Source organism: Athene noctua, unplaced genomic scaffold, assembly GCF_965140245.1.
Source record: "Athene noctua unplaced genomic scaffold, bAthNoc1.hap1.1 HAP1_HAP1_scaffold_233, whole genome shotgun sequence".
NCBI lineage: Eukaryota > Metazoa > Chordata > Aves > Strigiformes > Strigidae > Athene > Athene noctua.
This window is the reverse complement of record NW_027437700.1, coordinates 79,601-104,946: the sequence shown is the minus strand read 5'-3', so window position 1 is coordinate 104,946 and position 25,346 is coordinate 79,601. Positions and strand designations below refer to the sequence as shown.

At 48.6% G+C, this 25,346-nt stretch overlaps 1 protein-coding gene across 1 annotated transcript; it reads right to left on the bottom strand.

Annotated features, from left to right (window-relative positions):
• Positions 1-526: 526 nt before the first annotated feature.
• On the bottom strand, positions 527-7,313 carry LOC141955429 (U6 snRNA (guanine-N(2))-methyltransferase THUMPD2-like). Its single transcript, XM_074895220.1, is given in 11 exon segments — positions 527-607; positions 797-868; positions 1,476-1,563; positions 1,883-1,938; positions 3,119-3,202; positions 4,391-4,697; positions 4,699-4,789; positions 6,038-6,170; positions 6,523-6,608; positions 6,689-6,936; positions 7,276-7,313. Coding segments are annotated over 11 exon segments (1,284 nt in total).
• Positions 7,314-25,346: the final 18,033 nt, after the last annotated feature.

Genomic DNA, 25,346 nt, shown 5'->3' with positions numbered 1-25,346 from the left:
GTAGGACTCTCTGAACAGGGGACTGCATGGTGCCAATCTAACTGCTCCTTCTCAACACACATCTTCACAAGCACAACGCGACAGAGGAGCTAAGCTTGCAAAGAGTTAGCGCAGAGGTTCAGAGACACACGTATGAATGGCAAGGAAACACATGCTGAATTTCTCTCCGTCCCGCTTTTCTCCCCTCAAGAATCTGGTTACAGCCAGAATCACTTGGATTCTGTCGGAGCTGGTGTCTTCCAAGTATCTCCCCAGAGTTTCTGCATCCCGGGTGTTCCCGGCACTTGTCTGGCTGGATCATGAGGCAGCACTGCACCCTTGTAGCGACGAGGGCTGTGCTGGCCAGAGCGCAGCCACCATGTGAGAGGAGGAGACTGTGGGGTCTCCGCCCCTCAGGATGCTTCAAATCTCAACAGGACAAGGCTCTGGAGCAACCTGGCCCAGCTTTGGGGTTAGCCCTACTCCCAGCAGATGACAGGACTAAAGGCCTCCAGCCGTCCCTTCCCACCTAAACCCTGCTGTGTTTCTATGCCAGAACTCTAGCTGGAGACGTTTCCTGGAACATCCTTGGATCCACACTTGCAGGACGAGCTTGTAACAATTTCATCTACAAATGGAAGGACAAGTTACCTGCAGTCTTTCTCAAGACGAGCACAAACAACAGCTTCTGACCGGTGACAAAGACACCAATTACTTGTTCAGTAATGGAGTCTGGTGTAACTGTGGCACAGATTTCTCTTGATGCAACTACAAGCCGTCTTGCAAAGGGCCTGCCTGTTGCCACTGTGATACTCACAGGCCACTCTTTGGCAGCTTCCAGCAGTATCGTTCCTAGCCCACACACGGGATCCAGCACAAAGGCACCCGCCTACAAACATAAAGGGGTTATTGCATCCCAGGCAAGACAGACTCCTCCCCCAGGACAAGCTTACTCAGGGATGTACACATCACCTACACATGACCGTGAATTCAGAGTAACAATCATCACCGGTTTACCAGGCCAAACTTGCTTGGAAGAGAATACAGAAAGAAGCATTCCTAGTTTCACTAACCACTATGCATCCAGCCTTGAGGTGACATTTAGAGGAAAAAAGTTAGGAGCAGACTGCAGATGGATATTGGTACCGAATTAATCCGTGGAACAGATCGCGCTTGCTTCTGGTTTCCCTTGGGAAAACAACTCAAAAGAAGGTTTGAAGCCTGGCCAGTGAAAAAAAATCATGCAAAGTAGACTGATATCTGGACAAGGAGTAACACCTCTTCTGAGAAGAACCTGGGATTACAGCAAGTATCTGGTTGAACAGCAGGTGACAGCACACTCTGATCACAGATAAGGCAAAACCCCTGTACACATGCATCAGAGCAAAGGGCATTAAAATCACCGTACTTCCTCAAAGCGTCCGGCTCCAACCCTGACGAGCAGCAACACCCCCTTCAACCAAGACTCTATTTCTTTGCCATGAATATCCACTTACACTGATTTCAGCCAGAGATGCCAGGGCCCATGCAATTGTTGACCGCAGTCCTGCTGTTCTGATAGACTCTCTGTTTGCTAATGGAAGCCTGCAAACAGGAAAAAAAACAAAACATCACCCTTTAAAACAATGGTACAACCACAAGAAAAGCCCACGTAATATGAAAGAAGAAATGAACTGGACAGATCTGCAGACAGACAGATAGAAACCAGTCCGCTTTTATCCACAACTTAACCACAAAGTCTGGCCTGCATGCTCAGATAAGCTCCAGACAGACCACAAGACTAATGTGGCAGTCCACTGAATATTAAACCAGAAAATAATTACTCACAGTGGACAGCACGACTATTTAGAAATGATGCCTGTTCTGACACTACCAAGACAAATCTGGTGAGGAGAATGCCTACCTGAAAAGAGGAATCCCTACCACTGAGTAAATGTCATTAAGATAATCTGATCCTAGCTTTTAACAACAAAAATATATGCTTTAGACAACTATGATCAGTGGGAAGAAATCACACTAGATAATCTGAATGCCACTTTAAAGAGGATTTACTGTTTAACCAAGCTGGGAGGGGAATTTTGTCAGCCAAGAATCCACCAACAAGCTCCTGAATCTTTACAGAACCAATTTTTGTAACACTGAATGAATATTTTTAATTATAAAACCTTTTCCTCTAAGCAGGAGAAGATTATACCAGCACTCAGTTATTCAGATAGCCCCCTCCTTTTTAAAAAAAATCCAAACGCAAAACCAATTAAAAAACCCCATGAGCACCACTAAGTGGCATTTCAGATGGAAGGCAAATGTGTGTAATCCTTCCAGAAATACAGGCAGCTCAAATAAATTGTCCTCCTGTCCCATAGGCGCATCCCTAAATATGACTGAGCTCCCCAACAGGTCTTGCATGACTGCAATCCCTCCCCAGGAAGCCAAAAGAAAAACAACGCTTGTGCAATATCCCAGTCCTCAGGACCTGAATGGTTTCAGAGCAAAAATCTGGACAAGAGCCCCACTTGAGGCTTAACAAAGCTGTACTTAATGAACAGCCTGGGAAAACCAGAGCCCGTACATGAACTCAGAGTTTTTAAAGACAGCCTCAGACCTCCCAGCATCAGTGCAGAGAGCAGCTTCCATATACGAAGCACAGGGATGGAGAAATGGCTTGTCAAGAGCAACGCGTCTTTTCCAAGGTCTCCAGACAGCTTGCATCAAGCTCCTTGCCAGGGTCAGGGTCTAGGAGGAGGCTCTTCCATGAACAGCATGCACAAGTCCAGTTCATTAAGGACGTAACCTTCCTACTCGCTCTCTTCCCCCACAGAGGCTAAACAAGCTGCCCACTGGCTCAGGTGATCGCCATTTCCAACACAGAATCCAGCAGATGCTGAGACATCTCCTGTAAGGATCCTTCCCGACGTACAGGCCAACACTGGCCATTCTGGTATTTCAGTGCTCTCAAAGGCGCACACAGAGTGTCAACCAAAAAAGCTTTGCTCAGCACTATCAGATGATTTCTAGCTAAATTCAGCACCAAAAAAACCAAGAAGAGGCCACAGTCCTGAGTGCAAAGGGAGCAGAGGACAAAACAAAAGAGATCGGGGCAATTCTGGAAGCATCAACACGCCATCTGGCAGACAAGCACCACTACCTCTAGATCGGGGTCCCGCAGATCAGCCTGCCACCCAAACTGCTTCACGAGCGCTATGCCAACGGCTCTTCCGATCTCCTGCAAGGGGGAAGAACAGTCACAGGCAGCAAAATTATCAGAATTAAGAAAACTACAAATCATAGCCTTTGACTGCACAATCCTCAGAAACACCTGGGAAAAAAAGAAAGAGCCTCTCTCTACCCCCAGAACAACTCATACAAACACCAGAAGTAGTACAACAGGGCACAGCGAGCGAGCGAGGGGCAGAGAGCAAACACCACAGGACAAAATGACTGTCACTCATCAGCAGTGTGGCTGAAGTTCAAGTCCTGCCCAAGTTACAACAAAACCTGTCGCTGTTTTATAAATACCTGTGACGCACAAAATATTTCCGATGTCTGTAAACTGGATTACCCAAGAGAAAATCTGTGAATGCACAACTGCAGCTCGCAATTTTAATGCTTTTGTGGCATCCAGCTCAGACTGCCTTCACAGCATGAGAGTTCAAATGCACAGCACGAATTTAAGCAAACATTGGCAGGCTCACGTGTCCCACCTTCTCAGGGTACTAGCTTGAGTAAGGGGGGAAAAAAAAAAAATCTAGTTAAACTACTGTTAACTTCAAGTAAGAGAAATCTACATAAATTGCAGTTACACAGGGTTGGGTTTTTTTTATTTTCCTCACAGTAGAAGGGTATTATAGATGGGAAGAGGGCTGGATAGAAGGGGTGCCTGGAGGTCTCTACACCACCACTCTCTCCCAAGAACCAAGATCTAACCCCTACTGCAGGACACATCCCAGGGCTGCACCTCCCTCCTGGAGAACAAATTCTCCCCAATACCCAAGGAGAGCCCACCGAAGCTGCCAAGTTTTGGTTTTGTGCTTTCTTTTCCACTCTCTGCCACAACTGAGAGGAGTCTGCCTCCATTACCCTTGCAATGACCCTTTAAATAGCTGTAAGCTACTATCACATCACCCCCTCAGACCCTACAGGCCCAGCCACCTCAACCTCTTACCTGTACTTAGGCTCAATAAAAGACATCGATTTGAAAGTATTCAGGGTATAGTGCCCAGAAATTAACAGTAGCCCTTGTATTTCCACTTGTTTAAGGGAAATGCAGGTTAAGGGCTTTTTTTGAGAAAATACAGGAAAAGGCTAAATCTGTTTCTTATTCTAAAACACACAACACACAGTTGAAATGACAAACTACAGACCTCCCTTCACCTTTGCCAAATGCTTTTGAAACACAGATACTTTAGCATACCTGTGACTGAAGTATTTTGGCAACTGCTCCACTACAACGACAAGAAACTCTGAAACTAAGCTTCTCCTTCACAACAGGCTTCTTTCCACTGCTTTTGGAAGGGTCTTCTAAGGAAGTCTTACTTTCAGTCCAGCAGTCTTGATCAATCTTTCTCTCTGGCAACATATACCTCTCTGCAGCTTCCGCTTGACATTGCTCAGACATAGTCTGTTCTGTTTTCTGCCTTTTAGTTGCAGTATTTGTCTCTTCTTGTGATTTTCTCTTGAGAGGCAAATGGTTTTCTTGAGACATCTCATTTTTTTTCCCTCAGACCCATGAATGTGTTCCAAATATAGAGAACATCCAGCCAATACTTTGGTTCATCAACGACAAGGCTTTTAATCTCATGCAGCATTTTCCCTGGAGGAAAAAGCAGTTTCAGGTTAAGGAGTTCAGTCTCAGCATTTGATTTGGTATGGATTCAGAACACCTGTTAACACGGACTGTGTTCAGATTGCATTAACATGCAAATCGAGGAACCGCAGCAGTGGCAGACATCACAGACACATCCGAGTGCTCAGCACCCACATACATCACCCGCAGAGACCCATGCATCCCTCTGATTGGAAGCTCCGTAGAAGCAAGATTAAACTGTGCAGGGATTGAAGTCTGCAGCCCTTGAAAACCAGACCAGCTCTGAGAGCCATTCCCAGGGACACAGGACCAGCCATCCTCCCCAGAAAGCATTCGGTCCAGGATTAGAGTTGTGAGACACCTTCCAGGACTGAAAGACAGACACAAACTTGAATCCCTGACAGAGCTCAGAATAAAAGCCACGAGTTTATTTTTTATAAAGGAAATCTCTCCTTGCTATTCACCAACCCACCTTCAATCCTGCAAAGTCTCCAACACACACCTAAACTTAGACCTGTGGGTAGTCCTCTTAGGCTACATACGACAAGAGAGGCGTGAGGACTACAGAGGCTAATTCACTTCAGAACCTTGAAGCTGGTCAAGGGAGAAAAAAATAAAAGTATTTCAAAATCTCATTTTAAATTTTAGAATCGTGGTTAAATTTGATCCTCAAAGCTGAAGGCCATCTGTGACCTCACAGATAAAATCCCACCAGCAGGCAGGTATCAATCCACCTAACTTGAAATTCTTATTCCAACACTGACAGAGAACGTGACTCGACTAGCTGAGATTACAAGGTATCTGCATACTGAACAGTTAAGTGACATGGGATACACATCTGGATCCACTGCGCCTCAAAGAAAATTGACTCACTGCCAGAATGCACACAAGGGGTCCAGAACTAAACTTCTGTTTCAAGGTGAGGTGGGGTTTTTTGTTGAGGTTTGGGTGGGTTTTTTTGTAGGTGCTGGTGTTACACAAATAGATGCACGGTGCCAGCAGAAGACACGCAGGCAAGCTAACTAGTTCAAACGGTTTTAAAGCCATGCGCAGCACCAGAAAAGCACTGAATACTTATCTGAATGAAAGACCCTTCAGAATTGATGCCTGACCATCAGAACCACAGATGTTCGTAAATAAACAAACCAAGCATTAATTTTACAAACAGGACTCGAACTGGGGCTTCCCGTCTCTGCACACACGCCCGTGAGCAGACCGGAGGGGATGACCCGAGGAGAGGAGTCAGCGACGCACCTTTATTTCTAGAAACTGCGAGTGGGGGGTGGTTTTTAAGCAGCAAAACCAGTCGCTCTCCAGACTTGAGTTTCCTCAGCTGGCCCAGCTCCGCCTCTGTGCCGAAGAAGGCTTTTCCTGAGACGCGGTCCGCCTCAGGGGACAAACAGAAACCAAACCCAAGCGGGAAGGTGTTTCGGGTGAGCGCCCGGAGCAGCCTCGCACACCCGCTCGCCCCTCCGCGGGGAGGAGGGTAGCGCGGGCCGCGGCTCGCCGGGGGTGGCGAGGGGACCCGGCCCGACCGAGGCAGCTGTCCCTGCCCGCAGCAGGGACAGGACCAGACGGTCCTCAGGGTCCCTCCGTGACCGAGGCCGGGCCCGCGGGGCCCCACGCAGCCGACGGCACAACCCCACGCCGCGGCCGCCCGGCTCCGGGACGCGAAGCGAACGAGGCCGCGTTCCCCACGGGCCCGGCCCGCCCCGGGTGAGCGCCGGCTGCCCCCTCACCTCCGCGGCGCCGAGCCGCACCCGCACCTCCCGGGCGAGGAGCAGCTCCCGCCCGCCCCGCCGCCGTCTCGGCCGGCCGGGGGCGCCTGGCGGGAGCGGCCCCCCGCGGTGAGCCCGCCTCGAGCCCCGCCCCGCCGCTGCCTGCGCCGGGACCGGGGAGCGGTACTTGGAGCACCGGGTTCGGAGCACGTTGGTACGCTCGGGGGCAAACCTTCCCCCGCCGCCACCGGAGCGTCACCGCTAAAGGCGCTTGTCACCGTGAAGAGAAGGAGGCGGCGCCCTGCGGGGCCGTCCGTGCTGGCGGCGGGGCGATTGCAGCGCAGCTCTCGCTCCTCCCGTTGCAGGAGGCGCCCGCGGCCCCGCTCCTGGCCGGGCTGCGGGGAGAGGAGGATTGCTGTGGCGCAGCAGTGGCGGCTGCGGCCACACCGTACGGGAGGAAAATCTGCAGACAGCCCCCCCCCGTGAGCGATTCGGCACCCGCAGCCCAGAGGGAAGCGCCAGGAGGGCAGCTGGAAGCCGGCAGCTCCCCCTCCCCCGACCAGGCCTTCTCTGCTGCAGGAGGATCAGGAACTTGAGATTCTTGAACTGCTGTGTTGTACGGGGCAATGTTCTCATCCTCCCTTCCCACTTACTTATAGCCGACAGAGTATGGAGTAACACAGCTGCCGTGAGTCACGTGTAGTCTAGTCTTTAGGCGGCCCCGAAAGAAAACACTCCAAAAACAGGAGTGGAAAACTGATGGCCGCCTTTCACCAGACAACACGCTTGCCTTCGTGACCAGCTGCCGCCATGCGGGAGAGCAGCTGCCAGGGCAGTCGGGCTGCGTAAGTCTCCGCAGAGATCCGGCGTTCCCAAGGAGCCTTCACCCAGCTGGGTATCAGCGCAGAGTAGCCATGTGCTCGTGTCGGGGTGTAGGAATGGAGCCATTTCACACGAGTACCTGAAATCCTCTTCGGTAACAGCACAGTTTCCCTTGAAGAGCTCTGCGTTCAACAAGGCAACTCTCTCTTTGAGGAATCATTTTTCCCCCTCGGATGAAGTCTCACAAAACCTATCCCGGCCCTTCCAGCTGATGGACACCCACAGAGCAATACAGGTGGCCGCTCCTGTCTTTGCTTGTCACCACAGCATTTCCTCACAAGAGGAGATTTTTGGTAGGTTTGGTTAGTGCTGCAAGCCTGAGAAAAAGCAAAATGGAGAAAAATCTGTAAAACACACATTTCCTTGAGACAGGGTGCCCAGAACACAGGACGGGACGGAGGTCCAGTGATTTTTGTTTGTTGTGGCACCAAGGAGGAACGTGAAGCAAGGTGGAGGCCAAGCAGTCCCGTTCTTTCACTTTTCTCCCTTCTCTCAAGGGCGGTTTTTGCAGGAGCCTGCCCACCTTCTCTCTCATCCTCCCCCTTTTCCCACAAAACCCAGCGCACCCCCCGCACCAAGGACTACTGTGTCGTTAATATTAAAATAATAAATAAATACTAATCCCGAGTTTGTGTCTGGTCTCAGAGGGACATATCGACGTGCTCCTCCCGCCCCCCCCCCCCCAAAGGGATGCCTCTTGGTAAGATTTGAGTCCTTGGTTACAGCGAGTGATTACCCGGGAATTAAGTGTGTGTGATTGCAGTTGTTTTTCTTGTTGTGTAGTGCTATATAGCCAACCTGCAGTTTGTGGATTTATTGCAGGCAATCTTAGCGAATCTGTAGATGTTGCATCAAAATAAACTATACTGTTCAGGAACCTGACTGCTTCTCTTGAATGCAACCGGCCCTACAGCACATGGGCTGTTCGTGCATCCAGTGCCAGGCCTATAGTCACGGCCCCAGTTGGCATACCTACCTATTAAGAGATAGGTCCAGCTGCCCCTAGCCCCTCTAATCTGTGAGGACCAGCTAGAACACAAGGGGATTCATCTCTTACCGAATCGATTCATCACCTTAAATGGAACAGTAAGCTATTTGTGGAATGGCTGGAAAACAACAGACCTGTTATGAGCAATCCAGACCGAGTGGCCTCACTGTAACAACAGGCTGTAGCTGTTGTGAAGAACACCTGGAAGGCCAAGGGATTGAGAAAGGTGCGTAGCAAAAAGATAAGGAAGGTGGATTGCTGAAAACAGGATGTTTGCCCAGCAGGAGAATGGCGTGTGGACACCACACCACCGGGACCAATCATAGAGGGCAAAAGGGTGCGTGGACAAGCGGCCTTAGCCTATTAGCAATCAAGCAGCTGCGCGTGTGCTTTGTGCGAGTCTTTAAATTGCTGTGTATCCCTTAATAAAGTGGCATTAACTTGATCACATTGGTTGTATAAGTTATGTCCGGGACTTCTGCGTCAGCAGGAGACAAGGTCCTTCTTCGCTACCCAGGGACTAACAAACTGGAGCCTAGCTGGGACAGCGGTGTTTTCTTGTTGCCCTCCTCTGCTTTTAGCTCCGCATTCACTAACCTAACACCACAGATGTCAACTCTGTCCTCCCTTCTCCTTTGGCTTGCAAACTGTTGCCTACCTCTCAGTTTTCATGTTTGTTGTAATCCTGGAAGAGTCGCTGTTTCTGGCTTGGCTGTGTGGTTGGGAGGGCACACAGAACAGGGATGTATGCTCACAGGCACACAGGGTTGAAAACCACCATTGCAGGTTTTCATTCCAGGGGAAGAACAGATTTGTAGTCCCTGAAGAATCAACAGCTTTGGCCCTGTGATACTGTGTGTCTCTCCAAGACACTGCTGTGTACATGCACTCCACCATGGAGATGGTCTCATGCTCAAAAGCAAAGAGCTGGCGTTCTTTGTCTGCAGCGTGTAAGCCTTTAACAGCTCACCCGAACACTAATCTCAAAGCAGTCCAGTGAGCTTGCCAACACACATAACCCTTGAGCTGGAGCTCCCGGGGCTTGGTCCTCACCAAGAGATCAGCCTCTGCACAGGACATCTCATAAAGCGGTCTGACAGGCAGATGAACCCACGTGCCTCTGGGGTAGCCTGTTTCTTTTCCATGGCAGTTCCCGCCCACCCCCAATTCATTACTTGCAACTCAGTTTCAAGAAAACAGCAGTGAACACCTGAATTAAAATGACAGAGATTATGAAAGAAAAATCATGTTTCCTTTTGTGAGAGCTAACGCAGTGTCTCAACCTGCTTACTGTTACTTGGCAAACAGCAGCAAATTCATTTCCGCATATGTCCCTGCCATATGTGGGGACAAAACCACGAGAACTCTTTCTTTTTAAATACAAACTCTCTTTTGTTTTTGTTTTTGTTCTTTTTCCGTAACTCATGCTGTATCTCAGCAGGCCATGGTCACAAAACCACTAACCAACCAAATTTTGGTCTCAGTCAGTGCCAAAGCAGCAGTAATGTCAGCTACACTACAGCAAATGTCGAGTTCACAGGGTGGAAACAACCATCAGACACAACAAAGCTCTTTGCAGTGATGGCAAGTACGAAAATGCTTGAGAACTGCAGTCTGAAATACAAACCCCAACAGCTTTTGCTGGTAGTTACTATGTGGGCTGCATCACAGGGCATATTTGGCTTATCTAACCAGTGCCAATGTGTTTGCAGCAGGAGCTCATCCTCCGGGCAGCAGCAGACTGCACACACATGCACTACCACAAGGCCAAACCAGGAGCAGCATTATGCCCGTGTAGGTACCCACGCCACATTTTGGGGCAGGATGACTCAAGCCTGCCTGATTTGAGGCACGGTACAAGCCTTCTTCCACTGAGCCCAGGACACTCAGAAGAAAAGCAGAGGAAACTGGAGTAGTGGGACAGAGGAGAGGCTGGGGTGGAAACGGGGACAACATGAGGAAAGACAAGAGGTCTCTGTGGGAAGAAGGGGTTTTCCAGCCCCAGAAGAGGACTAGGTGTGGTGAGGAGAGACCTTGATGCCTACTGACCCTTCCCAGCTTCCTCATGTGCTCCAGAGCCACTTTGCTGTCAGTCTTCATTCTCCATGCCTCAGAAGCCTGGTTGCCTCTGACCACCGGTCCGCATTGCTCCCTGCCTGCATGCCACAACCCAACACATGGTGCTCTCAAACACCAGATAGGAAATGGGGATGGACAGATCTGAAAAGGAATGCACATCTGCTAGATGTGTCCAGCCACAAGGTTGGAAAGGAAAAGGACCAAACCCCAAAACAGAGCAACAATATTTGCATGCAGACTCATGCAGTTGCTGCCCAGCCAGTTACAATCCCCAGCTGACAGGCAAGAGCCACGTGCACTCTTTCTGGTGAGTATGCAGCATCCCCAGCAGAAATCCAAGTGATACAAATATTTGTTGGATCTTCTCTCAACAATTTCAACAGATATAACCCAGGGGTTTAGCTACTGGGGAAGACTCTTCAGGTTTATCTGCAGTCTTTTATACTCCTCTAGACTTTAAAAATGTGCTGCCTTTGCAGCCAGTAGCTTTGAGATTTGAAAAAAGCTCCTTTGCTGAAAGAGCAGCTGTGGAGCCTTACCAACAGCAGGAGTGGCCAGATGCTTAACCCTCCCGCTTCAAGCCATTTTTAGCCACAGCTGTGGCTGAGCTGGCTTCCCTCTACCAGGCTGCAGCCACCCTTGCAACTCTTCTGGCAGAAAGGGGAATTATTCTTCCTTCACCCAACGGGAGCTGCTCCTGAGGCCTCAGTGCCCACATCCACAGCACAAAGACAAACCTGGCTCTCATTCCCTGCCAATACATTCTCCTTCCTCCACTCAGTGGAGTTAGTGCCAAGAAAGCTCGCATTGACAAGATCACGAGAAGCAAGAAGTACAAGCCTGAAAAATGTATCTCTGATGGGAGCATTTCAAAAGGTAGCCAGCTTCCAGAAGGCAAGAACTATTCTCCACCACATCAGTTATCTACAGAGATGCGAGAAACTGGTTGACAATGAGAAATTAGCTAATAAAAGCTCTGATTTAACTCATTAAGGTTTCTGTTATGGCTCCAGGTATGTGTAGTCCCCGTGAATGCTGAATTTTATTTATGCCTGCATAGCAACCACCTTTTGAGAGCACTGCTACAGGGCACAGAGCGACAGAAGAAGAAATTGAAGGTAATTTTGCTCTGCAGCTCAAGAGAAGTGAGCCATTTCCACTGTCACAGTAGGCAAACAAACCTCCACCTCCCTCAGAACTGAACCTCAGCCAGTGGGACCGCACCTCTACAGCAGGATCATGGCCCTGGGCCTTCTCAGCGCAGTAAATCTCTGCAGATCACTCTGCATTAGCATTGCCATGTGGATTTCTGTCATCAAGGACTGAAGTAGGCAAGGCTGACATTTTATCTTGTCCCAGGTGTTTTTTCTAAAAAACAAGCCAAACCTCTCTAAAAATCTATATGGTTTCCCCTCCTCCAGCTTTTTAAATGAAAAACGGGTACACTTCTATAGAATTTCCCATTTTCCTCATTTTCACTGAGAGAAGAAAACGCAGTGAGGTACTTCTGAGGTGAAACCCTCAATCAAACATTTCCCCAGGTCCAGTTCTTGTAGGAATGACAAGCAACAAGCCTGTACAACCTCTGTCACACAGGGAGGTAAGCCAAATGACCTTTACAGGCCATCTCTAGTAGCTTTGACATACATAGCTATGTAGTATTTGTAGTTTAGACCAGCTGTGAGATGAAGCCTTTCTCTAAAGCCTATCATTTATGTTTTAAAATCAATGGCCTTCATCTTGACCAAAATCTGCCTGCAGCCAGCAAAGAGATCCCGCAGAGCAATGAAGAAAACTTTGTTTGAATGTCAAGATCATTTGGGCTGCTTGGACATACCAGCAGGCGGAGGAGGTCCTCAGAAGATTTGAGCTGGGTCTTCCTGGGAGCGTTTGACCCTCCTGGGTTTTGCCTCTCCTGGCAAAACCTGAAGAGAAATCCTCACACTGGTTCCGCCTCACTTGTAAGCGCTGGGGCTGCATGACCTCTTTTGTAATGGGACTGATGGGGAAGCCAAGGGAGGAGCAGGAGAGAGCAATGCTTGTGCTGACGTCTCCAGACCCACTTTGCTCACCCTGCAGCACGGCCCCCCCCCCCCCTCAGGAGGATGTCCATGCAGGCAGGGCTTCCCCTCATGGGTCAGAACATGTTTTGGCTTCCAGCCTCCCAAGGGTTTAAACTCAGCCAGTTAGTCCCAGGTTTGTTACAAGCTTGTCAAAAACTAGCCTGTCTCAGCCTCCCCTTTTCATACAGTAGCTTCAAACCACTCTATTGTGTTCATGACACACTGTACTTTCTGTGTTCAAAGTCATTAGTGCAGTCACGTGGGGAAGATAACTGCTGTCAAATCAAGGCCGTTCACAAAAACTAGTGCAAAAGAAACATCATTTTACTTAATTTTTAGTGACCCAAATGCAAGCCTAAAGCTACCCATGATCAAATGTGTTAGCCGAGCTCACCAGTTTTCCTCTAATTACTGCATGTGCCTAAGCTCAAAAGAAGATAAATGAATAAAAACTCATGCCACAAATGAAAGGGCGCTCTACCCCAGCAAGGACTGGAGGGCAGACACGACAACCTACGCCCCGTGGTTGCTGGTGGAGATCACCATCATGCTGAGCTCTGGGTCCAAAGCTGGCACGTGGCTTTGCGACTCCCACCTGCTCCTTTGCAGGATTTTCTGCCACATAACTAGGGTGCTAGAAGCAAATCCCGACTTGCAAAGAGCTGTTGCACACATTCCCTGACTTGATTTGATTGAAAGTACCTTTTCAAAAGTACCTGGCTTTCACAGAGAAGTTGAGATGCTGAAGTGTTGTTCCTTCACCTTCTGCTACAGTTGCTGTTAGCAGGGCTTTTCAAAACACTTGGCCTGAAATCCATCCCCTGCTTAAGTTTCCAGAGTTAATAAAGGAAAGTTTGGTCCAAAATGCAACTTGAATTTTCTGCAAAGAAATAATTTTTTAAAAAGCCCCACAACCCCAAACTTCAGCTGATGTCTTCAGACTTCCAAACTAATTTATTCAGTTGCAACTTTCCTGAAAAGTAAAGCTTTCTTCCCTAATTAAATGATGTTCGCATAGATCAGTACATTTCCCCTTACGTGCAGCAAACAAATTTTAAACCTCTGCTCTAGCTGGGAGGGAAGGGATTAACGTAATATTAAATATGAAGCTCTTCGTATTACCTTTTCTCTTTCCCTCTCTCACATGCATGTACCCATTCACACAGAGTGTGACTACCTTGGCACCAAAATGCTGACCAATAGCAGGAAAATTCAGACCAATTTAGTTCTACCTTTGTCATTCACAGTGATTTTTCTTGGCAAAGCTAGAAGAATTCTCTTGTCCTCATTGCTTTTACCTTTGCTGTCCAGTGCCAAGCCAGGGCTCTCCCTGCAAGCACACTGAAGCTGAAACTTGTGCAATATCAGCTCAGTGCATTTAAGACATGGATGTCAAACTCAGTCTGTAGAAAGAGCCAAACGGCTTTTTCCAAGTAGCTGTTGCAAACTTGAGCAGTGCAACCTTGCTCTAAGCTTTGATGGCACTAGGGGCCTCTGCACATGACCCTGACCACGTTGCAGCTCTGGAAGTGCTCACCAGCAGCTGAGAGGAAGCACTCATATGAACCACTGTGATTTTGGCCCCTCCTTCATTTTTCCTTCCGCTCGTCCTTCTCCAATTCTCATCATGCATTCACCTCTCTTTTACCTTATCCCGCCCCATCCCCATAGATGCGCTTCCCTGGTCAGTCTTTCACATATTCTGGTTGCTGAGGCATAGGCATATGCAACCTTTAGGTATATCCATCCCTTTTGGAGATGGCTACAGCTGCTGCGTGAGTAAGTCCATCTACCCACACCAAGAGGAAAGGGCAGTGGTATGAATGAGCTTTGTAGGTAGCTGAGCTGTGCAATAGCTGAAGGCAACAAATGTGCTGTGCCCATGAAGCAGAGCAGTGGCCTAGCAGTGCCACACTCTCTTTGAGGTATAGGATTAAGTGCCTGGGTTTTAAGTCCTGAAAGCCTGACTGTGTTTTCTAGAAGGTCTCTGTTTATTCCATGTGCGTGCCTAAGTGTCCAAGCAGGCTGCTGTGGCTCTCCCTTCTCACCGGTGCTAGACTCCGCTCTCCTCTTCTCCACGTTGCACCTGCAACCCCAGCCTGATATCAGCGTGCTTGTAGGCCAGCCGCAGGGGGTAGAAATCGGCGCCTCCTGTGTGGCCTGGCTGCCTTGCCCTGCTGTTGCAAGCCAGCCCCGTGCTCACGCCCATGGAGGAGACAGACGCCTCCTCTCATAGGTTTCCTCCCAGCGCTGCCAAGCCTCTTGCCCAGCATCGAACAGCTTCCCAGCGTCTCCACTAAAAATGCACTATTTCAGCAGTGTAATGAGCTCCCCAGGTTGAGTCTTCTACTGACTCCCCACAAATCACTGAAAGGACAAACTACTGTTTTGGTTCGTTAGCAAGTGCTTTGTAGAAATCTGTTCGTATATTTGCAAGAGACCAACCTGCTCATTCATACTAGGTCTAGGAAGACTTGAATTGAGAAGCAACTTAAGCTTCACACATTCCCTTCCAGGTCTGCAGGATTGACAACAGAGAGCAATTCACCCCCCCAAAGCACAGCAAATTCTCCTCTGGCACACCGAGGGCCAGACAGGGCACTCTAGATGCTAGTCAGCATTTTTCTTAAAACCCCAACTCTTGGAGCTCCGGGATTCAACACAAAATTTAATTTTCACCTAAAACACAATGAGTGAAGAACCCTCTGAGGCTTTAGCTCTTGGCACAACAGAGGAAAACATCACCAGAAAGGCTCAGGCAAATAAAATAAACCTCTATGGCACTGGCATCACTTTCAGGCCCTGAAACACTTTAAGCATTCGAATCACCACAGAAGCTGTTTGTGACAGCATCACAGATGTGACCTGTGGATTCTGTGCCTGGGCCTAGAAGAAATTCTGGGCAAAGACCAGGCAAAACAAGAATACCAGGAGATGAGGATGCAGGAAAAGGAGCGCTATCGTTTTGCTTGCACTTTTCAAAGTTGCTGCCTTCAGGAGGTAGAAGACCTCTGTCACTTTATATTTACAAAGTAAAACAGGGGCCACCTCCTTTGGCATCCAAGGCGGAACTAAAGCCTTCCTTAAGGGCCTGAAGTTGCTGAGGAGCAAGAATTTTGGAAAACTTCAGGCTGGTTCTGCAGTTCTACTCTGCCAGATGCTATGAATCCGTTCAAGCTTTCCCTCGTCATGGTTTTACCACATTAACACCCAGAAGGAGCTATGGGATAAAAGCTACTGCTGCAGTCCACAAAGCTTGCTGGCTCAGCTGGCACAGAGTGCAACAGTGATTATTTAAACTCAAGGTAGGCACCTTACAGTGAAGTCAAACTGCCCTCCTGGCTTGGAGGGGGCAGGCTAAAGGATCAGAGGTCAGTGGCTACATATGTACTGTGGCAGAGGAGCAGGGAGGGGAAGTAGTTGCTTTAGTGGCTAGAGCAAGCTGGGGAAAGCACGGGAAGTGACTGGTGGTCTGTGGGAAAATAACCTAAGGTAACTTGGAGGGATTGTGGAGCAAAGGGAAATCTCAGCGTGGTGCTCCTTAAAGATACCAGAAGGCCCCTGTCTGGCAGGCACAGGGGCAGGAGCTTTGTCTTCTGTGCATTGGGAGGGAAGGACACAAAGACTGTTTCTCTTTCTCAGGCCAAGTATTTACAACCCTCTCCAATTTCCCCTATGTTTTCAGGATAGCCTCTCCTTGCATAGGTGTCTACAATGGTCTGCGACCAGCTGCACGGAAAACCAGAGCAATCCACCTTTCAGTGACAGAGCTTTGGGTTCCCATTACCTGCTCTGGGAGAGGGAGGACACCACACAGAAATAAAGGAGCTGGTGGATTCCAAGGGAATTGGCCTAGCTCTTCTCTTCAGATGTGTTTCCCAGGTGAAGTGTAATAAGCACAGCCCTTAGCCCACTGCTGCCTTCAGATCTGTTCATTAGCACCTTTGTGGGGGCTTTCCAAGACTGCCAGTTCTCAGGGGGCTGAGATGCAGTGTTTTAACTGTATATAATTAAATACTGCTCCCTTATCTAGGTTTACTGTTGGGGCTTCAGTACCAATGCTCCCTTCCCTTCTAATTACCTTCCTTAATCTGTGCTGCCTTGCTTCTTCCCCCATGGGGACAGGGCTCTCCTTGCAGGGAAGCCTGGATTGCATCTAATTACTAGCACAGGAGACAGACAGCAGGTGAGCACTGTCCCTGTCCCAGATATTCGTTGTGAGCAAAGAGCCCAGATCAGGTGGCCACAGGAAAGCTCTGAAAGTGGCATGTGTATGTACGCATTTGGTGTTTTTGCTCCATCTGTAGTTGCTTTGCATGCTACCCCATCACACATTGGCAGCAGACGACCATGCAGGACAGAGGCCACCCAGCTGAAGTGCAACTCACATGGCGAATGCTTTTGCCTGGCCAGGGCATAACAACAGGAGAGGAAGAGTTCCCAAGACCTCATCTGACCCAATCCTGTTCTAAAAGAGCCAATACATCTGATATCTTCAGTGAATTTTTGAACAGTGTGTCTAAGCTGTCCTCTGCTGTTGACAGAGTTCACCCATGCTACTCCTGAGGACCAGTCCAGGAGGAAATTTTCCCTCCTGTCTAATCTGAATTGCCTCTGTTGCTTCCTTGAGACCCTGCAGACACAGAAGTTTTATTACCCTTTACATAGCTCAAGGCTTAGACCTTCTCTACACCCGTGTCTTTCTAAATTAAACAGTCCCAGTTCTCATAGTCTTTCAACTTGCGTGACATTTCTCAGACCACCAGTCACTTTCCGTGCTTTCCAACTCCTCTCGGCTTCTTCTGGAGTTGAGTGCTCAGAGCTGGACACAGCTGGGCAGAGAGAGCACAAGGATGGCTGCACTCCTCATTAATATCTTCAGGATGATGTCTGTCTCATTCATTGCAAGGGCATGACGTGAGCTCGGATTTGGCTGCTGGCTCACAGTGGCACCTCCTGACTCAGTTGTTCCCCTTCCACTTGATTTTGTACTTGCGACTACCCTTGCACAAGCACTTTACAGTGTCTTGCTTCTTCTCAGGCTGTTTCCCAGCCCATCTCTGTAAATCTCTATTTTACCTTCAAGAACACTTCCAGCCTCTCCACTCTTTCTATCTGCAAGTTTCAACACCAAACTTCTCTTTTCCACACCCGACAAGCTCCAGTTCAGGACAAGCACCTGCTAAACACCTCTTCACCCCCATCCAGTGCCACATTTCTCTTTCCAGACAAGTTTGACCCCATCACCCCAGTGGCCCGTTTAGACGCTGCTTCTTTCTGACAGTACTGGACAAAGCAACATTAAAAGCCCTTCTGAAGTGGAGTGATATGACAACCAATGCTTCTCCCTTACCCAAAAGGCTGGCATAAAGTGAAATTAGGTTGGCTCCATAAGATTTGTTCTTGACAAATATATGCTGGCTGTTATTCATATCCTTGTTAAGTCTGAGGCACTTACAAATAACGTGTTGATTTAGTCTAGGCTCTTTTAGGTACAGAAGCAGACCTGATCTGGCTGAGCTGCTTTTGAAGATAAGTCCCAAGCTTGCCTGCAGATCTCGCCCATTGCCCAGGAAACCTTCCAGGACTGCTAGCAGCTCTAAGAGCCCCTCAGGCATTCTCTAACAGCACAAAGCTAGATTTCGGTATGCTCACTGGGTCCAAGGACAGGTAGATTACATTATCTCTGTCCTACACCTGCAGGCCTCGTGAACACAGACGTCCACAGAGGGACCTGCCTCTTGATGCAATCTGTTGTTCAGCTCCCTTCCTCTTCTCACTCTGCATTGCTGAGGCATGGACAGGACATGTCCCTCCCCTCTAATTCCCATCCAGTTCATGTTCAGCCTGACTCTGACCCAACACTCCCACTCTGCTCTGTTACAACCCTCCCTACTAAACTGACCCATTTTCAGCTTTTTTGTATGATTCTTTCTGAGTTCCGGGTCACTGGAGAGCTCACAAGTCAGGTAAGTCTCCTGTTACACTTCCCTCCCTTTCCCCTGTGGTAGGATCATTTGTTCCTGGGGCATTAATACTGACTTCATTTATATTATTTTTACCCTATGTAGGAGTCATACCTTACCCTCTTAGTTCCCATCACGTAGCCAGTCGCTAGGAGGAACATAAATTTCCATAACCAAACCTAAAGTGTGAATGCAAATCTCCTGAACTAAGCAAATACGAAGCCCTGTGAAGACTCTGGTGCCAGGCAAAACCTGTTTGAGCCAAAGCAACAAGTTTCATCTCAGATCCAGCCTCCTGTTCTCAATGAAACCGGTGTGTCTCTCCCTGCTCACTGCAGTTCTACTTATTCCAGACTCCCTGCAGAACAGACTTTTTTTCCTGTCTCAAATGCTACGACAGGGCTGCATATTCATGTGAGGGCTGTGCAGTATTAGGACAGCAGAGCTCGGGCTGTAGGACGGCATTGCCGGGAGGGAAAGGAGGGCTGTGGCCAAGGACGCAACAAGGCTCCTCGAAGCACAATGTCCACAGTCTCCAGACAGGCATGTTTCTTGCCCACATCTAAGGGCTTGCCAGGATAAGTCATCTGTCACAACACTGGTGAGAGAAGCGCTCAGGCTGCATGAGTAAGATCTTGGGTGAGAGGCTGGCAGACCCAAGGCCACAGGAGTGGCACAGAGACAGCAGGAGAGTGGCAGGGAGAAGGGCAGGCAGGGGAAACACCTGCCCAGGCTGAGGAGCTGAGCCATTAGCACTGTAAAGCTGAGGCTGCCTGGGCAGTTTGAGGGGCTGATGAGCACTTCAACGGATAGATATATTTCTACTCCTATTTGTTCGCAAAGGCTCAACATACAACTGTTTTGTTCTCCTGGAGTCAAGCAACAGAGCTTGGAAAATAACTCAGAAATCAGTCCTTTTTTTGGTTTTGTTCCAGACCCAGCAAGAAACTTCATGCCCTTCTTACCCCCCAGCCAGCGAGACAACAGCTTTGTCACCTGGTGGCAGTGCATCTGGCCTCTGGGACAAGGCTCTCCTCAGAGTGTACTGGGCCCATGGCTAAATTAGAGCCACACCACATGACCCCAAAATAGCGCAGTGTGTGACTACCGCACACCAGTGTCGTAACAGGAGCAAATAACCGGAGGAATCCCTAAAACACGCCAAAGAGCAAAGAAGCTTCCTGACAACAATGCCATAAAATTTAAACCACTAGAAAAGACTGAAAGGTAGTATCTCTGCCGTGGACTCCACTCAGCCCATCTCCATCCCTGCCCTCCGCCATCTGAGAGCATGTGCGCTCAGAGGACCTTCCCCTGGAAAGGACTTCGCTCTGATGGGGCAGGTGTGTGCCATCAGCTCCATCTCTCTCCTTCCAGCACCCTGTTCAGGGGGAATCCAGTCTGTGCTCCCATTCTTCGTTATTGCTTTATTTCTCATTGCCAGAAACATTTTATTGTTACTTTGATTATGTAGGAAGGAGTCCTGACACTATGGAAATGGAACCATATAGGGACTGGATGAAGAGGCACATGCTGGTCACCCTCTTACTTGCACAGCAGTGGGAATATTTTCTCTCTTACACTGTGATATTTTTGAAACAGAGAATGCTGTTATTATTTGCTGTCACCCAGCATCCAGCACTGCCATTCTTGGAAAACAGCGCAACGCCTCCAATGCCAGTGTCAGAAACATTATTAGTAGTGTTTTTGATATCTCCCAAGATGTCCTCAGGCTAAATGGCATTTATGACTTGGAGAGGGCTGACCTTAACTCCAACCATGCCTGAGACTGCAAAGCAGAGAACATACCCACTAGTACCGGTGCAGCTAGGCCATGCACCCAGCCATCGCAAACACCGTGGCTGTGAAAGACTAACTTTTAATCAGAGCTCCTCATCTGAGAGTACTGTAGAAATACAGGTGGTTCAGCAAGACCAGACTATGAAGGTTAAGCTAACACAGCTGTCCTGTGGTGCTGGAGAACAGCAGAAGGAGCAGAGACAAGGCACAGCGCAGGTATCTTTCCCCTTGCATGGCAGTGATGTGCATGTCCTTGCTAGCGAACATGCAATTTTGTCCCTGATGTGAGCAAAGCCAGCAGGGACACACACAAGGCAGATCCAGACGTGGAAGACTGTGGATCAGCTCTGGTACACCGGCCTGCCACGGGCAGAGTGACATCACATCTCCCCACTGGCAGGGAGTCTGCCGATAGCACTCCATCCGCCTGCAGCATATGGGATGATGCCTCTGGGCCAGCCGCTGCCCCCGGGGAGGGTCTGTTTCTGACTCAGCCAGCTGTCTGCCAGGTCCAGCTTCTCCTCTCTGTCTTTGGATGACAGCAGATGTTTCTCTGCCCATCTGCACAGATGCTGGCTGTGGTCAGCTGCCTGCTTTTTGTTCTATATCACCCTTGTTTTAAGCCCACAAATGCAGCTCTGCTGCCGGATGAAAACTGAGTGCCATCCACTCAGGTCAAACCTGGGGGTAAAGTGTCAGAGGAAAGAAGTCTACTCCCAAGGCAGATGCTCAACTTGAACTCAGCACTTGCATTGTGGTCCTGTGCACAGCTATTTACATCTCCATGCTCAAGGATTTGCCACAGTAAAGGATCCTGTGCGCACAGGCTGGAGAGGGACAGATCCCTGCTCTGTTGGCAAGACCTGCATATCACAGCTGGTGCTAATGCTCCTGCCAGCAGTGCTCAAGCACATGCCAGGCAAAGAAAAGGGGGGACAGGGCTTCTCCTAACCCCGACTCTCATCTCCCCAGCAAGGAGCTGCAGGCCATGCTTCAGTCCAAAATAACTCATTCTCAGTGTAACAAGCTTCACTAGGGCTGCTGCTTTAATTTCTTAAAACAAGCCTAGATTCTGTGTTTTATAAATTACTACAATGCATTTAATAGATAGCCTTTTCATAAAGGAGCACAGTGGATGTGTACACAGGCCCTGATGAAGCCAATAACTGCCTCTCAACGGTTTTCAGAGAGTTATTACATATTTAAGATCCAAGCTCCCTTAATCAGCCACAGAGATGCAGCTGGCAGCAGTAAATTGGCAACAACAGCTCATTACAAGTAAGGAAGCATTGTTTTTTCAAGGACAAAAACTTTGTCAGCTCTTCAGTGAGAGCTAACCACTCTTGTCCTCACCCTTCTCCCCCCATTCCCCCCAGTGATGTGCTGGCACAACTTGCTTCATCCAGTAACACAACCTCACTGCCTAATCCCCTCCACAGGGGACATCATCAGATCAAGTTCCTAGATTTCATGATTTATTTGGGCAAATGGCTCAGACTGCATTCTGTACTCACCCTCCCCAAGCAAGCTACGGGCAGGACTTGTCCCACAACACCATGATGACATGGCACAGGAGCACACATGCTGGTCTTGCTCTGGGGAAGAGAGGACCAGATCAGGCCACGAGACACAGAGACACACTGCGAGTATGCGCTTTGCAGGCTTGAGACCCAGCATGGTACTTGGGAATAATTTTTTCAGTACACATCTCTGTGTCACTCGGTGGCCAGTCTGTGTGCACAGGGCAACTGCAGGTCCCCGTGGGCACTTGGGCACAGGAGAAGGGGGAAGGTCTGCGAACACCACGTGGTCTTATCTCCTTGCTGTCTCCTAACAGAAATGGGGGGATTGTCCAGTGCAACCAAGACAAGAGCACAGCAGTTTAAGAAAGATGCACATGACTGGGAGATAATAAGGCTAACTTTTTAGGAGTGTTTAGGAAAGACTAAACATTGTGTGAGTGAAGAGGAGAAAAAGAAAAGACAACTCACCCTGTTATATCTTCCCCCCTGGAGAGAGGACGACCCAAAGCGATGACACATTTCAGTCCTAGGGAACTTTCAGGACCCAAAGCAATGACACATTTCAGTCCTAGGGAACTTCTCCTCCCCAAAACTCCCCTGGAAACGGAAACAGGCACCCACACCATGCCCCAGCCCGGTGCAACACGTGCTCAGCTCCCTGCTGTGGGCCATGGCCAGGACCACCTTCCATAAGATGGACCCAAGACCTAGACCCTGGTGGCCGTATCTGAACTGCCTGCAAGTTCCACTGGGCCAGGTGAGGCCGCCAGCGGCGACGGGGGAAAACATGCTCTAAAAACCAAGCTGGACACTAGAAGCAGGTTGAATAAGAGTTTAACCTTTGTTTGGTCTGTTTTGATATCTCACACTGTGCATCCAGACATTAACCCTGCACAAACCAGGGCTTGTGAGGGAGATGATGCACACTGACCCACGCAAACAAAGTGGGACGGACAAAGAGAGAGATAATATATTCAACAACGAAATGTGAAAAGGGGAACATTTGTTTGCTTCAGCTTCAGTCTGGGTTATGGCGGTCTTTCTGCCACAGCAGAAGACTCTCAGCTCTTCCACTGCATCCTACTGCAAGGCTGACGATGCTGGAGGTTTCTTTTCTTTTTCTCTGAAGCTGCAGGGCACGGAGGCAAAACTGAGCTAGAGAGGTCTCAGGGCTGCGTAGATTTTATTTTTGCCGTTTCTTTAGAAATACCTCACCCAATGATTTTTGAAAAAGAAAAGGGGAACTTACCACTTGGTTCCCCCTCTGCCACAATCTATTGACATTGACATTTTTAAAGGGCTCTTGGGAGGGAGGCTATGTGGTCTCTGAGGACACTTTTCCTAAAATATTTGAGAATTTCGCTGATGTGTACCTGTTACAATTTGGCTCTTAGATTTATGCTTCCAGAGAAATTCCAAAGCTGTCTTGGACAAGTCAAATTCAGTGGACCAAGAGTATCATTTCCTAAACTTGCAGCAGACACCTTTTGTAAAACCAGCTAAACTGTATGTTATGAACAGCAAGATCTATTGACATAAGCTTCTCCATGCACTTACAGGTATAACTGCATAGGTGAAATGCCAGTGTAATCAGTTATCCATATGATTGTGTATACCATCTTCCTTGCTGACTTATTAACTCAGTAAAAACTTTTTTGGGGGGGTGTGGGTGCAGACATCTGGAATGCAGATTGTTACAGATCTCTAGTTGCAATGCTATCTCTAGAAAAACTACTGCTTTTTGAACATGAAAGAACACACACGTTTCCTATCCTATTCCTTTGCAGTCACATCTGGAAGAGGTGCCCCTCCTGATGTTTCAAGACAGCAAGGAGAGGCGATCCCATCAGCTGGTGGAAGGATTGCTTCCTCCTTTAAGATAGGAGGCTGCACTTCTTTTGAATTATTTGGCATTTAGTCAGGAGATAAAAATACTCTTGCTAGATGAACCAGTGACCTCTTCTATGATCGCGGTAGCTGTGGTAGACGGGTAGGCAGGAAGAGCCCGCAACCACACATCTTCTCCATGTTCTCATCAAGAAAGCTTTAATCATTAATGGAGATGCAAGACAAGGCTGGAATCACCTTGCTGCAGATGGCCCCAGTGGGAAGGCTCCCTCTTTACACTTTAAATCATAGCATGCAGCATCACTGAGACTGACCTTGCTGAGACCCGAGTCAGACACCTTTAGCTTTCCCAGACAGCTTGGAACAAGCTGTCATGCAAACCCAGCTAACCCCTTTGCAAAACATTTAAATGCTGTTTCTTTCACTTGCCAACGTGCACCCACTGAGCACACAAGCTGTGCTTCAGGAGCAAGGAGCACCAAAACACCACTCCAAGAGGCTACCAGACAGTACTGGGATAAAATGTTCCAGAGGAAGACCAACTTCTTCTCCATCATACAACCTTTTTGGTTGCATCAAAACGAGATCTTTGTTTAAATGCACAGGAGTAGCATGGTTTCAGCAGTTACACAGCTATTTCATATGTTCTGGGAAAGGGGATATCCACAGACTGCAAAATGAGGAAGTGTCTCTGGACGCTGCAAACAAACAATTGGGAACTGGAGGAAGGTCTCCAGAAGATCAGGGTCCTCCCAGTGCTTTCTAGCTTTACTGGGACTTACCAGCAAGTCAGGCCTCTAATAACAGAGTTACACTGTTGTACACAGTTTTCTTTCATCTTTGTGTCCCCCTGCACTGCCCTACCTTTGTTGTTAGTGCCCCAGGAAAACACATCTTACTCAATTTTATGTAGCCTAGAATGGCAGAGCTGAAGAGGCACTAAAGGCCTTCAGAAAGGGCACCAAAGCCATCTCTTGGCCACCAGAGCATGGGAAAATGTGAAGTTTTAGAACTTTATTGAATCAAATCTGCTGGCCAGTTGTACCATTCTACACAGCTGTGATTTAGCTGAAGCACAGCACTAACAAACAATGACATAGCAAACAGGCTTTAGCTCTATAATCCACATAGCGTGCTAGTACATACAGCAAATTCTTTCAAGGAAGGATGCCTGTAAGCAGCACCTCAGCTTCAGGACCACACTGACTTTGTGCTGCAGAGCTGTCCTAAACTTGTGCCCAGGGAAACATGGACCTGCAGGCAATCTTCTGCAAGTCAGATTGTACAATCCAACACCTGAACATGGACTGTAGCAGCTGAGTTTTAGACGAACACTTACTGCCTTTCAGGCACACGAATAACATGAACAGATTGCAATTTGTACAATCAGTTTCACCTTTCTCCCAGAAAAATAAGGAAGAATGTATGCCCTCTCCCACCTCAATGGAGCAAGACTCTTGGTCAACATATGGCCCTGCAGTCGCCACCTCCTCCCACCCCATTCCCCAGGCCCTCAATTGTACTAGGCTGCGAACTCCTAAAGTGGTGCTTCCCACGTACCGTCCCTCCCTGCGATTCCAGGGAGAGAGTTTAAAGGCAATAGAGAAATGACAGCAATGCCCTGGTGTCTGCACAGAAAAAACCCACACTCGATTTTCTAAGCAAGCCATTTTCCCCTGTTTCTTTCTTGCTGTGC